Raw genomic sequence first — 17848 nt, forward strand, 5'->3', positions numbered from 1 at the left:
CATTTGTTATCTTGTGTTTTTCTCCTACCGTCTTGGTAGGATTTTCATCCAGTTTTCTCTTATTTTTCTCATGTCTCTTTTCATGTGATCTCCCTTATGGCTGGGTCTGTTGTTAGAAGTGCTTCCACTCTAGTTCCTACCCTTTGTATGTTCCTGATCTCTGTGATTAATTTAAAAATTGTTATTGACTCCCATTCCTCCAGTCTCACCATTTAATCCATTTTCTCTTGCTCTTAATTTAGCTTGAGTAGGAAAAGCAAAATAATAAATTCTGGAAAATCATTAACTGGTTGTCATCTGGGTGTTTTATGTCTTAAAGTTGTCTGTCTGACTTAAACTGTAAGTCTCTAGGGTGGAGGTTATATTTTCTTTAACCTAGGACGTGCCAAGGATGCCGTCTGCTTCTAGATCACTATCCTTGTGTGAGCATATGCTGCTTTGCAAATCCTCGGGTTCTGACCTAGGCAGCTTGGAAATGAGGAAAGGAGAAGAAAGTTATTAAATTCTAATGTTTCCCATCATTTTGAAATTGCTCCTTGTTTTTTTAGTCCTTTCTTTTGTTCTGTCTTGTTACACTCATAAAAATAAATAGCACTAACCAGGGTAATAGTAGTTTTAAATTATATTGGCTAACATTACTGCCTTAAGTGCAGCTGAGGAAGTTATCTTAGGTATTCCAGTTTTGACTTGGGCGTTACTTCTACCTTGATGTCGCAGTAAAGTGGTTTATACTGGTTAATTTCTTAAGAAGTAACTCCAAGTCGAAATGCATGTTATGCATTTATTTGAATGTGTAATTAGGAAGTAAGTGCCTCTCTTCTTCGGAGTGTTTCTGAATAGCAGGGCACTCTTGAATTAGTAAAGTAAACAAGAACATGAATATGTGTGGTAACTTTATTTTAACTTAAAAAACAAAAACAAAAACCAAACGTGTTCTGTTAGTCATCTGGAAAAAGAAATTTTCAAAGCTCCTTTCTTCACCTCCAGGGGGGTAGAGAAAAGGTTAGATTGAGAGGTTTTATAGGCTCTGATTCAGAAGGGCTTATAGTATTTAAATTTCTCGATAGTAAATGTTTATTTCCTGGGTTGACTTCCAAAAGATAAACAGTTTTGTGGACCCCAGAAAGTTATTTTAAAGAATCAGTCAGGGAGTATTTTTAATCATAGATGGAGGTATCATCTAGGGGTCAGTGATTTTGCCAACTATCCCTCGCTGATTGAATGGAAAGGGTGAAGGTGGAAAGGATTGAATTGTTTTATTCAGGTTCATCTTTGGAAGTCACAGGGCATGTAGCTTATGCCAAATATATTCTACCATTTTGTCCCTTCTATAGTGTATGTTGTGAAGTTTCCTGTTTTGTTTTGTTTCCTACTATGATTGCCAAATCATGGAGAATGAATTAATATTTTTGTTTCCTACATGATTACCAGATCATGGAGAATGAATGTTTTTTGGGGTGGTGGATGAGTGGGAGGGAAGGGAACAGTGTGGGAGTAGAAAATGCCTGTTAACTCTAGGTTATCGTGAAATTAACAAATAATGTGAAATCTTGGTCCTGTCAGTTTATTTTGTAAGATGAGAGTTGGTGGAATGACAATATCACTTTTTGCTGATATCTTTCTTTAGTTATATGTAAGAAAATTTGGTATTAAAATAGTTTGTCAATGTAGTTAAAGCACTAAAATGTAAATTTCAAATTTCAGGAATTAGGAATCATGGACTAGGAAAGTTTCACTTATCTAAATCCAGGGCTGGGCATGTTTTACTTTTCACTATGTAAAATGATGCTAATTTGTTGAGTACAGGGCACTTTATAATAGGCTTGCCTGTGATGTTGGTTGCTTGTTCTCCCCCCTCCCCTCTCTTCAGGGTAGAATTACAAAAAAAATTTTTTTAGACAGAAGTTTTAATTTTCTGCAATGAACATTTTTTGAAAATAAGAGAAAAAGAAAGAAAATTTAAATCACCTACAGTTTTGTCACCCAGAGATAAAACCAGTGGTTCACATTTTGGTCTAAACACTTCCAGTTTGTTTCCTATGAATATATTCACATGGGTATATGCCCTTTTGTGTTATTTACTTTTTCCACATAATGAATCTTGAACATCTTTCAGTATCATTAAGCATTCTTCTAGAGTGCGTTGTTTGATCACTGAAACAATGCGGTGTTTCATGGCTCAATAATATCTCATATAGAGTGTATGATTTAAGGAGGTTATTTTGAACCAGGAAACTAAAGGCTTCTTTTTAATATTGTTATGGCCAGAGTTTTATTCACCTTTTCAAATTTTTAAAAGGATTATGGTAAATAGATGCAATGATAGTTAAAAAATTTTGTTTTAAAATTTTGAAGTCTGCCATTATGTTAAAAGTATAGTCTGAGATATCTGGGAGGGAAACAGTTTCAGACTTTTAAAATCATTTTGAAATAAGGAGGGCAAAGTGACTTGAGCTAGGTCATCCAGGAAATCACTTGGATAGGGTACATTGAAATTCTGTGTATGGCCATGAAATTGATCCTGAATGAATAGATAACTTGAATATGTATAATATGGTAAAGGGCTTTTAACTCCTCACTGGAAGCGTCTGTCACTTTGGTAGGTTTGTGATTTTTGGTCCACAAAAGCAAGGTCAGGTGGGTGTCTTAAAATATCCTTTCTGTGTTGAATTTGGCAGTTGATTACAGACAACATGCTTTCATAAAATGTCTGTTTAAGAAATGCCTACTTTGGGTCTATGTAATAGGTGAATCTCCCTAGTGGCAACTAAACAAAAAATGGCAACAGTGAGATTGGAGTTGCAGGTGACCCCCTTATTTTACCACTTCACTTTCCCATGTTTTAGATAAGCCTCTTAAGATAGCCAATTTTACAAAGCTTTTATAAAAAGATTTAATAATGTATGCTAATTTTTCTTTCTCCACTTTGCAATGACAGTAATAGCCATGGGATTTTTATACCTTAGAAAAGAGATCTTTCGTATATAGATTTTTTTTTAGGTCCTTTTTAAGGAACACCGAGTTTTATGTATCACACACATAAAAATTAAAGGTATTATAATTTTTTGTTAATTTTAATAGGAAAAGTTAAAAAGCTTTTCTTATAAAAGTATGTTATTATACAAAGTTTAAAAAAAAAGACAAACAGCAGAAACGAATCACTTAACAGGCTGTATATGACTTTGTACATAGACTTAAATGTCTATGTAGTCTCTCTCCTCTTTTCCCCATGACATAAACACATTATGATCCCTACTCTCACTGTGCAGTACAGACTATTATATAATATCTGCTATTTAAGGTGAAAATTTTTAAAAATTCCATTAATAAAGACTTGGTGTGGCTGGATTGTTTAATTTACAGAAGATAAGCCATCTTCTACTGGGCTGGTAAACTTCTTGTCTTTTTTAGCAGAGCAGCATATGGTCTGACCAACAATATCTGGTCAAGCAATAACTTACCATTATTATCTCCCTCTTTTTTTTTTTTAAAGATTATTTATTTAACTCCCCTCCCCTCCCCTCCCCTCCCCCCCTCCCCTCCCCCCCTCCCCCGGTTGTCTGTTCTCTGTGTCTTTTTGCTGCGTCTTGTTTCTTTGTCGGCTTCTGTTGTCGTCAGCAGCACGGGAAGTGTGGGCGGCGCCATTCCTGGGCAGGCTGCACTTTCTTTCGCGCTGGGCGGCTCTCCTTACGGGTGCACTCCTTGCGCATGGGACTCCCCTACGCGGGGGACACCCCTGCGTGGCAGGGTACTCCTTGCGCGCATCAGCACTGCGCATGGGCCAGCTCCACAGGGGTCAACGAGGCCCCGGGTTTGAACCGCAGACCTCCCATGTTGTAGGTGGATACCCTAACCACTGGGCCAAGTCCATTTCCCCCATTATTATCCCTTGGGGTTCCTTGAAGCCTGGATTTCTGAGGACCTGGAACCCTCTGCCATGGCATCCTGGCTGGGAGCTGTTCTTGTTCTAGGAACATCATTTTGGGATGTGAAGTTGTGAATGGGGAAGTTCCTCAGAACTGGAAGGGACTATGGATTGCCTTATTGATCCCACTTTTTTTTTTTTTTAACAGATAGAAAAAGTAAGGCCTAGCAAAGGGAATGGATATAAAACGTTGTGGCTAGTACCATTAAAGGACAAGGTTTTAGTGTGGCGGCTTGCTCTGTTGGTGGCGGTGGGGTCTGGCTGCGGACGAGGGGTTGGTCCAGCTTGGGACGAGGCCTAGCAAAGGGAATGGATATAAAACGTTGTGGCTAGTACCATAAAAGGACAAGGTTTTAGTACATTCTGCATCATGGAGATTGCTTCAGCATCACAAATTAAAAGCCACCTTTTCCTCCAACCTTTGGTAAACTTGATAGCATGACTGTATTTCTGAAAGTGTAAGAAACGGCAGTGTGCACCTAATGACCATGTTCAGAATAGATTTAAAATTGAAGAAAGTGGGTGAGAAGGTGGAAAGGGGAACAGAAGTTTTAGTTTGTATGAGCATCTACTGTGTATTGGACGCTGTGATTTGCATGTTATCTCATTACTTTCCAATAACACCCAGTGAGATGAGAGATGGTATTCTTGTTTTACGAAAGAGAAAACAGGTAGAGATATAGTACCCAAGGTCACACAGCCACCAAACAACAAAGCTGGGATTCAGACTCAGTTCTCTATTTTGTTTTATCTACACCGTGTGATTCTGGTAGCAAAGTCATATATATTTATTAGCACTATTTTGTAATTTTCTTTGATTTATTTATTTATTTGTCTTTATTTTTTTTAATGTTACATTAAAAAAATATGAGGTCTCCATATAACCTCCACCCCATATTCTTTGTTTTAACTGACCAACTTAGCATATCTCATGCCTCTCGGATTCAGATGAAAAAAGAAAAAAACAAGTCTTTTATTTTTCTTTTCTCTCCCTCCCTCCACCTCCTTCGCTCCCCCCCCCCACTCCCTTACTCTCCCCCCACTCCAAATATAATCTCCCCCCCCCCCAAGCCTGTCTTTCCCCTATAACGTTACAAAGTTTGATTGTTTTGAAGGGAATTTTTTCAAAATATTTGATGCTTTATAAAGGCCTTGATCCTGCCCTGTTTTAATGCAGAACCCTGAGTTTTTTGGTTCATTCCTTTACAGTTGCCCTTTGTCCTTGGTTTGAACTCTAGAGGAGCTTAACTTTTATCCCAGTTTAGTCAAGGGATATGCCAAGGGGAAGGGCGTGTTGACAAACGTGATTTCATGGCAGATGGTACTGCCGTGGGTTCTCTCAAGTTTCATCTCCTTTTCATCTTAGTTAATACTAGATGATTGAAATAACATGGCTAGAAGTCACAGTTCTGTTTTCAGCCTTTACTGCTGACCTTGGACAAATTGCCAACCTGCCTCAGTTTTTCCAGTTTGCTTTTTTGTGTGTAAGAATGTTTTTTATTTCTTAGAACAGTGCTTTGTAAACTAATTGACAGTTACCTTTTTCTTTTTTTAACTTTTTAAGAATTCTTGATTCCTTTGTCCATTAATTTTTTAAAAAAACTTAGCTCCAAGTCATTCTTAGTGTCAGGATCCTTTTATAGGGAGATAGCCATTCAACAGAAGTTTGAGGACTTTGATTTTAGCTAGAGACTTATTTATGTTTGCTCATAGCTTTGTGAATAGAGAAAATTTGAATGTTTTATCCCATCTTAAAATGTGCTTCTAATTATATTTTCATTACTGATACCATATGTTGTTAGACATGAGGTTAAGGATTTTGCACTTACGGTTGTAAGCTAAGAGAGACTAGAGTAGACCTAAACATATTTAATTTACTTGCTTCTCAGTTCCAGTTTCACTTGTTTGTCATTTAACCTGATATTATTTTGAAATGATATGCCAGCTTTAGAAGGATAAAATTGTTTAAGAACAGCCTAGGTAGGAATAAGAATTTAGAGGAAGGTGGAAGTTATGACAAAAAGAGTGGTTAGCATTGGTGAAAATTTGGGAATCAATGTGCAGTGAGGTTAAATGATAGCTTGAAGTTGTCTATGAGACCTTTTGATTTAAACATGAGCTAATCTTTGAAGAGGTGTGATTTATTTAGATAGAGGATTAGGATTATAGTTTTAAGAGTCTACCTTAAATTCATCCTGTTTGGCCTAATTTGGGCCTTTACTTGTTTTTTCTTTTTTTTCTGATTATTCAGTTATTTTATTATCATGACATTACTGAACATGATTCGTGATTAAGTAGCAAGCTAGGTTCCCAATCTGCATTAAAATCTATAGTCCACCCTTGTACATTACTGATGTTACTGTAAAATGATGCAGCCGCTTTGAAAAGGAGTTACCCAAAGATTCAACATAATCCCCAATTAAAATTTCAGCGTCTTTTTTTTTTTTCCTTCAGAAGTGGAAAATGGGCCTATATCTGTGACCCACAATTCCTTCATTCACCTTTGGTTAACTCCCTTTTTCATTTTCCATAGTATCTGCTTCAGAGTTTCTTCCACTGTCCTTAAACTGTCAGTGCCATTTTCACCTTGCTCAGTTTTTTGGAGAGAGCCTTGCTTCCTGCTTCTGAGTAAACTGGGATCCTCCAGCACTGCGAGGCTTCATTGTACATGGAAGCATCTTGTTATCTTTGTCTTCACTTCTCTTCTGAAGGTACAAGTACCTCCTTCTCCCATTCTTGTGACCCTTACTTCCCTCTGTGATCCTGATTATGTGTGTTCCTGTCTGTGAATTAGTTTTCATTCCTCAGTTGTGTCTTTAGTGCCCTTTGTACTTCTTCCCTCCTGCCCATACCAGTCTGTAAATAATCCCACTAGTGATAATAGATAGTAGGGGAATGTGAAGCACTATGCTAAGCATTCTGCTCAGTACTTGGTGTCACAGAGCATTTAGTTTCATCTCCACAGCAACCCTGGAGGTGGTTACAGGCAGTTTTCACTTTGCATGGTTCAGATATACATAAATCCCTTAACAAGTTCAAAATTTTAAGCTGTGAGTAATTGCTAGTTGTGGTTCTCTCTGCATGGGTGGGTGATTCCCCTAACTATTGCCCCAGACCTTTCTTAACATAAACGTGTGCCCCAGAGATGATTTAAAAGAGAAAGCTTAGTGTGGTGTGGCCTAAAATCCTCACATGTTCACGTTGTCAGCCCTTGAGTGCCATTAATTGTGTTCTCGTCTTTATACATCACTACAAAACCCAATGGAGCGTTTTTGCTGCAATTTCAGTATGTTCTAGTCTCTTACCTTTGTGAGGTAATGTGTACAGGCTGTGCACACTAGCAGCATAATGCCTGCCTGCCTGCCTCCAGGGAAGGGTAAGCTGATGATGGCTTCCTTTTCTTTCTTTCCTAAAGTGTACAGTTTCAAACTTGGTTTAGACAAGAAAACATAAAGAAAAGAAAAAGGAGAATAAAATTAAAGTACGTACAGGACAGCAATCTGGGTGGGCAGGATTGTAAGCGTTTTTTCATCTTTTGATTTGCCTATTAAAATTATTTTCCTGTAACTGAATGGGTATTACTTTTTAAATAAATGTATCTATTTATTTATTTTTATAATCTTATCCTTCTAGGGATAGGTCCATTTCAGAATGCTGTGTCTTCCATAAAGCTGGTGCTTGCATTTCACTTTTTCTCCAGACTGCTCATTAGTGTTCCCTCCTTTGAAATCCCATGACACTTGTGCATTTTTTACAGTTTATGTGTTAAAGTGCCAAATAATTTCTATGTGGTTGCAACTCTCTTTTCTACATTCTAAGTTGTTTGAAGGCAGGGATGCTTTTGTGTAGCTTTATATTCCTGGCAGTGGATTTGTTTGTTTTGTTATATGGTAAATTCTCAATAAATACTTAATGTTTAAGGCCTAAGTCAGATATTTCTGCAAGGCCTTCCAGATTACTTATTCCCTGAGTAAATAACTTTCCTGCTATAGTCCCATAGCTCCTTGTCCACAGGGCTATTGTAATTCTGATTGCATTGTAGTAATGCGTGGTTGGTGACCCTTTGAGTGCAGGTGCCTTGTTCAGGCATCTTTTGTTTGCTTTCCCTGTCACAGAGTTCTGTGGTAGCCATGGGCTGTCTCTTGTGTGCTGTATCATTGGCACCTAACACAGTCCTTGATGTATGATAGGTGCTAAAATATTTGTCAAATAAATGAGCTATTTTTAAATACCATGAGATGTCATTGTTAATATTGTATATGCACATGATGATTGCTATATGCCTGTATCTTCCTAATATAAGGGGATACTGTATTATAACCAGGAAAAACTTTTATTTTTAAATATAATATTATTCATTGTGAGTTATTTCTGACATGCCGTAGATGTGGGGCCTATTTTACTCTTTGTACTGTATAGTACTTCCAAGCCTAATTAACCTACGAGTATGAGGATGAATTTGACACCATCACCTCGCTTTCTTCCGGCTCATATTCTGCAACTGAAGTTGATAGTTGGGAGAAATTTGGTAGGTCTTTTTAGAAATAGCTAGGCTTTCTTGAGAATGCCTTGTCTTATATTTCATGGAAGAAATAACAAAGTGAATGAACTTTAGGCTTTAATCTGAAGTGGACACATTCTGTGCCAAGGGAGGGATAATTGCTTTTCCAGGAATCCCTAGTCATCATCCATGTCCTCTCAGTCCAGCAGCTGGGCAAGACACACACAGCCCTAGCCCTATAGTTCTTTCCAGTTATAAAAAGCAAGGGACAATAGATACCCTAATAGATTATTAATTAGAATAACAATAAGTTGTTATACAAGATTTCCAGGAAATGTTGCAAGTAAATTCTTAGCATCGCTGTACTCATGATTGTATAAGCTGGATATCCCTAATAACTAAAGTAAAATCTGTTTTATACCATTTTAGCTTAATTTTTTTCTGATTATAGATAGAATACCTGTTCATTGTGGAAAATGTTTTTACATATATAGAATAATGTAAAGAAGCAAATTGTAATCTAGTGGTAACTATCATTTGCCTTTGACTTCCAACTTTTTCTTTAAAATATGTACATTTATAACTTTGTCTCTTTTCTACTTAAGATCTAATTGATAAGCCTTCACGTTTTTTCAGATATGTGTTAGTATTTGTGTAATAGTCCATTGTTAGGCTCCACCATAATATATGTAACTAGTTTGCCTATCATTGAGTAGTTGAGCTGTTGCCAGTGTTTTACTGTGAATAAAATGATCGAGTCACCGAGAGAACTGTCTTTTCACATACCGGCAAGTCTCTGTTAGTGATTCTTTTTTTTTTTCATTTTATTTTATTTTATTTTTATTGATTTTGTAAAAATATTACATTAAAAAAAATTATATGAGGTCCCATTCAACCCCCCCCCCCCCCCCCCCGGAACACTCACTCCCTTCATCATGACACATCCATTGCATTTGGTAAGTACATCTCTGGGCATCTCTGTACCTCATGGTCAATGGTCCACATCATGGCTGTTAGGGCTTCTTTATACATTAGATAATCAGGATGGTTAATGAAGTGTGGTGGTCCTACATAATGGTTGCCATATTTCTTTATCATCCTGTGGATGTGAGGGTAGTTTGCATTAGATTTGTTTTTTTCCTCCCACTCAAGTTGTAGGTTTTTTTTTTTAAGGGTACATTCTATAAAGGATTATTATTAGGTCAAAGGGAAAAATTGAACCTCTTTTTTTTTTCTTTTAAAAGGAGTCCTGGGGATCCTTACAAGATCCCAGGACCTTGTACATGGGTAGCAGGCACTCAGCCGCTTGAACTACATCCGTTCCCTTAAGTCTCTTGCTATGTAGTGCCAAATCTCATTCGAGATATTCTTCTACCAGCAATACATGAGGGTGCTTTTCCTGGTGACACATTAAAACAAAAGAAAAACAAACAACAAAAATAAATGAAATTTTGTGCATGAAATATCTAAAGTTTGGACTATTTTTATTTTAAAAACAACAGTTTTTTGGATATGTTCTTGCTGAATTAATTTTTTCATTCTGTAAAACAGGCGATTTGATGAAGAGTGCAGCGGGAGAGTTTGCAGATGATCCATGCTCTTCTGTGAAGCGGGGCAACATGGTTCGGGCAGCCCGAGCTTTGCTTTCTGCTGTTACTCGGCTGCTGATTTTGGCTGACATGGCAGATGTCTACAAATTACTTGTTCAACTGAAAGTTGTAAGTATAGGCCTGGGTCTGTAATTTATTCTCTCTGTCACAGTGAAGCCACTACTGGCCGGACTTAGTTCAGTATTTCTTAGAATTTTGTATGGTTTTGAACTTGGGATATGTTTGTTCAATTTCCATTTACTCCTCTATTCCAAGTGTACATGATGCTGACCGCACTCTGAGCCAGTGTTGTTCTTGTTCTAATGAAGAACGTATTGTTTTGACTCTGCCTTTTGCAGTAGTGATTAAATATTTCCTTATACCAGTAGTGTTCCAGAGTTGAGAAACCAAGAATACAGTAAATTGTATACTTTTTAGATAGAGGTCAATATAATGCTGTCCTCCCTGCTGAGAACCAGAGCTTTCCATAATGCTCCCATGTAATAGGTGCTCAAATGTTTGAGGCCCATTGTTTGGATTGTTGGCTATGTAGATTGCAGAAACACAACTGCAAATAATGCAGTTAATTTATTTCAGTTCTGACTCTTAATGATCCAGGGTTAGGCCACACTCTACAGGTTAAAAAAATTGCCCTTCAGGTCTCCACACTTCTGACCACTGGGCCACAAATTTGGGAGTTCTCACCACCCCCAGTAATCCGATAACTCACTAGAATGACTTACAGAACTCACTGAAAGTGCTATGCTTATGATTATAACTTAATTATAGTAAAATCTACAACTAAGATACCCAAAGAAAAGACCCATAGGGAGATGTCAGGGAGGGTCTCAAATACAAGCTTCCTTTCCACATGGAGTCAGAACTGGAGTCAAATGGTGTTAACCTCATCACAGCGATGTTGTTGACAGTTGTGGAAGGTCATTGGAGCTCCAAGTGTCCTAGGTTCACATTGGGTCCCATGAAGTAGGTGTGATTGGTGAAATCAAGGGGTTGAATTCAATCTGCAGCCTGCCCTTCTAGACCCCTGGTTGGTCTTTCTGGTGTGGCAGCCTCCACCCTGTCACTTCATTAGCATAAGGACTGTGAGGAGTGACCCTGGGCCCTCCAGGAATAACGAAAGACCTTATCACTAGAAATTACTTCCCCGAGAACTGGGAACAAAGACCAGCCAAGTTTTTCATTGTATTGTACTGGCTTTCTTTATCTTTATATACATACTTGTATAAGTTGAGAATTTTTTTTTGAGGGGGGTACCTGTTTTATAGGTGGAAGATGGTATTTTGAAACTGAGGAATGCTGGCACTGAACAAGACTTAGGAATACAGTATAAAGCCCTGAAGCCTGAAGTGGATAAACTGAACATTATGGCAGCCAAAAGGCAGCAGGTACAGTCATGATTTGGGAATCTATTAAAGTTGTTTATCTTAATACCTAGTAGGAAAAAATCCATTTGCCTAAGTTTTCTGAAGGTACCTTACATTGCCTCCCTCTGCCAATATAATTCTGCTGAAATATTTTAAGATGCTTCTTTTCCGTATTGTGCTATTAATAAAGCTGAAATAAAGCTTCATTTACCTTATGCTCCTATTGTAATTCTCATGCCAATTTTACTTTAGGTAGCTTTGCAGTTCGGCCTCAAGGTAGTATCTAGGGAAGGTAATAGGCCTTTGTTATATGTGCTCAAGGATTAACTTTTGTTGGTGGTAGAGTTTAATTCAAAATTTTGAAACCTAAACAGGTTAAAAATGTTTGAATTACCTCTATATCAGAAAATGTTTCTACCTCCCCATTGTTTTGTTACCTTCTAAGTTTTTCTTATTATTCATTGTTGTAATATCCACCATATTAGAAATTTGTGTTTTGTGGTACTTGGAACACGGTTGTAATTTTTCCAAGCTTTGATAGTCTTTTGACTAATTTTGTTCTTAGGCTGCTCTGAAACCTGTCCTGTCTTCTTCCTATTGGATGCTGTATTTAAGGTGTGTATTCTGCAGAGAGGAGCACATAACATAGCTACCCAACTTCTTAAAACATCCATAGTCCTGATCAAGCTTTTGTGTTTGTTCTGTCTATTTGTCTGTCTGTCTATATGTCTATTTATTTTTATCCCATCCCCCCCCCAAATTATCTATTCCTTGTGTCTATTCGCTGTGTGTTCTTCTGTGTCCACTTGTATTCTTGTCAGTGGTACCGGGAATCTGTATCTCTTCCTGTTGCGTTGTCTTGCTGCGTCAACTCTCCCTGTGTGTGGCACCACTCCTGGGCAGGCTGCACATTTTTTGCACACGGCGGCTCTCCATTAATGGGGCACACTCCTTGCGCATGGGGCTCCCCTATGCAGGCGACAACCATGTGTGTCATGGCACTCCTTGTGCACATCAACACTGTGCGTGAGCCAGCTCATCAAGCGGGTCAGGAGGCCCTGGGTTTGAACCATGGACCTCCCATGTGGTAGGTGGATGCTCTATCAGTTGAGCCAAATCTGCTTCCCTGTATTTCTTAATTTTAAAAAGAGCCCCTGTTTTTGTTTGCTAAAGCTGCTGGGAGCAAAATATCAGAAACGGGTTGGCTTTTATAAAGTGAATTTATTAGGGTAAAAGCTTACAGTTCCAAGGCTGTGGAAATGTCCAAATCAAGGCATCATCAGAGATTCTGTCTCATGAAAGGTCGACTTTTGGTGATCTTGTACTCCTGCCTCATGGCAAGGCAAGATGGGGTCTCTGCTTTCTCCTTCAGGTGTACTTTTCCCCAAGCTCAACTGGGCAATCAGGCATAAGGTTCATCTCTTCCTGGGCCTGTCTCTTCAGGTTCGGGCTGCTCCTCTGATTCCAGCCCCTGGCCTCTCTTTTAGCCTATTCGAGTTTCTGCAGCGGCAGGAGGTCCTGGAGTCCTCTCTCACATGCAGGGTCAGAATGGCAATGGCTCTCTTTCTCTGTGTGTTTCTGCTTTTAGTTCTCCTCTTAAATAAGACCCCACAAGAGGGCAGGGACCTAACATGGGTCACACCTCACTGACATTGTCCAATTAAAGGCCCTAAGGGGTTACAATCAAAGGATCCCACACCCACATGAATAGATCAGTTCTAAGAACATGATGTTTTCTGGGATTCACAAAAGCTTCAAACTGTCACAGCCTCTTAAAGGTGAATTTTTATGATTAGGCAATATGTTTATCAGGATACTTTGCACAGCAGTTCACAGAAATGCAGCTCTGAAACTGAGTGAACAATGAGGGATTTATTTTTTCACTAACTAGAAGTCCCAAGGTAGATTAAGTGATCCCAGACTTGTTAAATATAAGGGCTTTGCAGTGTCATCGATGGTCCAGTTTCTTGATATTTTTCAGTCTGTCTGCAGTATATACCTGTCTTTGGATGACTGCAGAAGCTTTAGGCATGACATTAGCACACATCAATGTCCAGAGGGCAAAAAGGTACGTTTCTTCCATGTGGCTCTCTATAAGCAACAATCTAGAGATCACTTACTCTAAATCTGAATTGTTTTCAAGAGGAATGGAGTTACCATGTCTGACTGGGTAATCAAGACCCACCTTCTGCCCTGTAATAGGGTTAGGGTAGCCTTCCTGGGGACCAGGAATCCAACAGGAGTTCAGACAGATGGAAGAAAATAGGGGTGGTGGTCAAAGAAGATAATGGATTTGAGTAGGCAACCAGCAGTGCCTATTACAGACCCATTCCTGTTTTTATTAAAGGAAGATGGTTGTTAATACTGTGAATGTCTAATATATGACAGCATCTGGCTTTGGAGAGTTCTTAGTAACTTTCATTTGGTTATATTAGTGTAAAATCTCTACCCCATAGGGTTGAGAAGATTAAATTAAATGATGGAGGTAAAATGTTTAATATGCATCTGACACTAAACATCCTCAGCAGTAGGCAATTGGTGAATAGTAGTTATTGCTCATGTTTCAAGCTATAGGTTAACTCCATGTTCCTCACAAGATGTGATCAGACTGACCCTGTACATATAAAGATCCTGGTTTTCCATTTCCAAAACTTAATGTTACATAGAATAATAGATTTAGTGTACTGCCTGAGTAATTCAGTTAATGTAGATTCAATGTCCTTTTATCATTTATTCTTCTTTTGGCTTATATTGCCATCATATAAATCATAAGTGGATTTTTTTCTTTTTGCTGTTGCTTATTGATCATGATTACTTGTTTGATAATATAATTCTGTAAATATGGCAAGATGGCCAAATTATGTTCACTATTTATTTTACCTAAAGTTCTTAATGTAAATTCTCATTTGAGTAAGTGAAATAAATGTTAGTCATGGTTAAAAAAAGAAAGTTTGGACAGTCCTGCTGTCTTATAATCTAGTCTGATCTTGGTTTATGAAGACATTTATTTTTTGAGTAAAATAAGAACATTTAGACTGTTAACTTACTATTGTGCATCTTTGCAAAATGGTAGAATAAATAAATAGATGATCTTGAGGTAAAACACAACAACAGTCCAATATCTTGCATGCTGTTGGAGAAACTTACTGGAAAATAATACTACCTGATTTTTAATTCCACGTGCCATCAATCTGTGAAGAATTCTTAAAAAAAAAAAAGATTAAAAAGTAGTGGTAAATGCCGTATCTTTCTGAAATAAGGTATCACAAAAATCCTGAGTTGTGTACATGCTGGATAATCTTCTCTGTGCTACCTCTATATCTGCTTTCCACTCTTACTCACCCTGCTCTCTGCTTTAGGAAGCTGACCCATCTGGACTTCATCCATGTGCTCCTTTGTCCTTTGGCTTCTGATTGAGTTTGTCAGTTGCAGCACCAGAGAGATATCAGAGTAGGAAGGAGAGTAAGGCTAGGGACTTGATTCCCGTGGCTCCCTCCCTGCTGGTTGCCCTCGGTGGCTGGAAGTGTATGTGGGAGGGTATTCTTCACACAGCATGCTCCCTGGGTTATAGTAACTGCTATTTCTCCTTGCTCCTTCAACCTAAAGTGCCTTAATAGCCTTCTGGTTTCCCTGTCCCCTGCCTGTATCTTTATAACATTGTCCCTAACCCATATCCAGTTTGCTTTTATTGTCTGTTCTCTGCTGGGATACATGTTCCCATTTAAAGTTTTTCTTGGGTTTATGGTATGTTACAGTCATTTGTAGTTTTCTTGGACCTAGTTTCTTTTAGCTTTATCTCCCTATAAGAAAATCCATTGAGTAGCTGGCTATGAACTCCTGGGTTCCTGTGTGCCTCCTGTTCACAAAACTAGGACTGGGCTTGAGATGTATTTCTGTAACTAATGCTTTTCTTGGGAATTAAACTTCATTCTCCCTTTGGGTACTGCACCCTGGCGTCCTTCAGTAACTGACCATGTTTTTCCCACTGTGTGTTTTCTGACAGATTTCCTTCACTGCTGTATGTTTAGGCCCCTGGGATATTATCACCTTTGACTTTTTCTTCTTTCCCCAAACATAGTATGTAATAATTACCCCTTCAATGAGTATCTCATCTTTGCAGGCAATACTAGTCTAGAAAAAGGAGTATTTCCTTAAGGGCAATAGTGAACTCTGGTTTCTATGATTATTTTTCTAAAAACGTGAACAGAGGCATTTGTAATAGTACTGCCAGTATTTTATTTGTAAATAATCTGGACTAGATTGTGTATTAGTCAGCCAAAGGGGTCCTGATGCAAAGTACCAGAAATCTGTTGGCTTTTATATAGGGTATCTGTTTGGGGTAAAAGTTTACAGTCACAAGGCCCTAAAGAGCCCAGCTTAAAGTTACTTCCTTACCGAACTCTGTTTTCGTTAATCTGGTTTACTTCACATTATATGTCTTGAAAAGAATAATTTTGATTGATTCTTATTACAGTGAATAGTGCTGCCCTGTGGACAATATCCATTTTCTTATCTTAACAAAATATAGTTTCTTTGTGTTGAGGTAACAACAATGCTGAAGAGAGGAAGTTGAACACTTTCAGCAGTTAGGACTAATGATGGTTATTTAGTTGTCATTTTCATTATAGATTAAAATATATCCACCATACTGGGTAAATAGGAGTCTATCAGAGATACTTTGTGGTGAAAGCAATATGTTTAGAAAATGCTACACAGATCAGGTGCGTCAGCTGTTTTAGTGTAGTGGTTAGGTTCAGTATCTTGAAATGATCACCTATTCTTTAAATCCACAGGGTCCTGTTCCTGAATACTTACCTTAATATAGTCTTTGGGAAGGTAAAACTTTATACCAGGTCAGCCAGTGACTTTAGGAAGGTCAGGTGTTGAATAGCAATTCTGATACCTAGTAACTTTCTATGACCACAAGTATCTTTGGTAACCTTTAAGTAGCTGTACTGATCTAGGTTATAGATACTTAGGAGGAATGCCAAAGTTGATTGCAAAGCATTTTATAGAACTGGGGACAATATAAATGCTTAAAGGCGAATGCCTTCTTGGAAGATTTAGAATCTCTGAGATTGTGGTGAGGGCAAGATTATTTAGAAATGCCATATAGAACATGTGCACCAGCTGTTGAAGCATAATGGTTAGTCTCGACCCCTTGTTATAGCTTGATTCTTGAAATGATCCCTGATTCTCTAAATCCATAGGGTCCTGTTTTCTGAATATTTAGCTTAACGTACTGTGCTGTAGGGCATTTGGGGCTCCATGAGCTACTAAATGCAAATTCAGATTCCAAATGAGAAAAGAATTCTAGGAGGAAAAGTAAGCTGTCATATTATACAAGGTTTGAATAAAGATGCAGACCTAAAATATATAATGAGATGAAGTTTCAGATAAAGGAAGACAGTTTGGTGTCACTAATGCTTAATTAGGAGCTCATCTAGAAAGATGAGCCATTAAATAGCTAAGTCAGACTTTTAATTGAGTAATTGACTTTGGCCTTTTTGTGCTAGTCAATTTTCTCTTACTATTTACATATGTAATACTTTTGAAACATTTAGTTATGTACTCAGAAGATTCATTTGGCGACATTAACATTGGAAATCAGTGACCACATGTAAATCAGGGTTGGAACAGATCTTGTCAGTCAGGCTGTCACCCTAATTGATCCACATTTACTAAATACTTGTTATTTTTTTCTGAGTAATATAATTAACAACAGGATGCCAGAAGTACCCCCTTCCAATCTTTCTTATTGTTGGTGTCACTTACCATCTCTTACCCAGCCTAGTTTTCTACCAAGTAGATGCCAGTAGTAGAAACCTCAAATCCTTTTACTGTGAATCATAATTGTGGGATAGAGGAAGTTGAAAAAGGACAATTTCATTCAAGGTCACATCTGTACCTAGTGATACAATGAAATCATGGATCCGGAAGCGGGTTTGGCTTGACAGATAGAGCGTCTGCCTGCCACATGGGAGGTCCAGGGTTCAAACCCAGGGCCTCCTGACCCATGTGGTGAGCTGGCCCACACACATTGCTGATGTGCACAAGAAGTACTGTGCCACGCAGCAGTGTCCCCTGTGTAGGGGAGCCCCACGCAAGGAGTGCACCCCGTAAGGAGAGCCACTCAGTGTGAAAAAAGTGCAGCCTGCCCAGAAGTGGCTCTGCACAGCTGGAGAACTGACGCAGTAAGATGACGCAACAAAAGGAGACAAAGATTCCTGGTGCCGCTGACAAGAATGCAAGCGGACACAGAAGAACACACAGCAAATGAACAAAGAGAGCCGACAGCCGGGGGTGGGGGTGGGGCGGGGAAGGGGAAAGAAATAAATAAGAAATAAATCTATAAAATAAAATAAAATAAAATCATGGATCAAAACCACGGAGCACGTGGGACTCAGCTTTACACCTTCATGTTTTTTTTTTTCAAATTTCAAAAAGT

The 17848-nt window shown here is 38.4% G+C and overlaps 1 protein-coding gene across 1 annotated transcript in view; it reads left to right on the top strand.

The window, feature by feature from the left end:
• The window catches only part of CTNNA1 (catenin alpha 1), a 184215-nt gene that overhangs the window by 38642 nt on the left and 127725 nt on the right, over positions 1-17848 (top strand). Inside the window, exons 4-5 of the mRNA XM_058279415.2 lie at positions 9978-10144; positions 11302-11421. Coding sequence (XP_058135398.1) covers positions 9978-10144; positions 11302-11421 — 287 coding nt within the window. The remainder of the gene's footprint in view (positions 1-9977; positions 10145-11301; positions 11422-17848) is intronic.

Source organism: Dasypus novemcinctus, chromosome 2, assembly GCF_030445035.2.
Source record: "Dasypus novemcinctus isolate mDasNov1 chromosome 2, mDasNov1.1.hap2, whole genome shotgun sequence".
Lineage (NCBI taxonomy): Eukaryota > Metazoa > Chordata > Mammalia > Cingulata > Dasypodidae > Dasypus > Dasypus novemcinctus.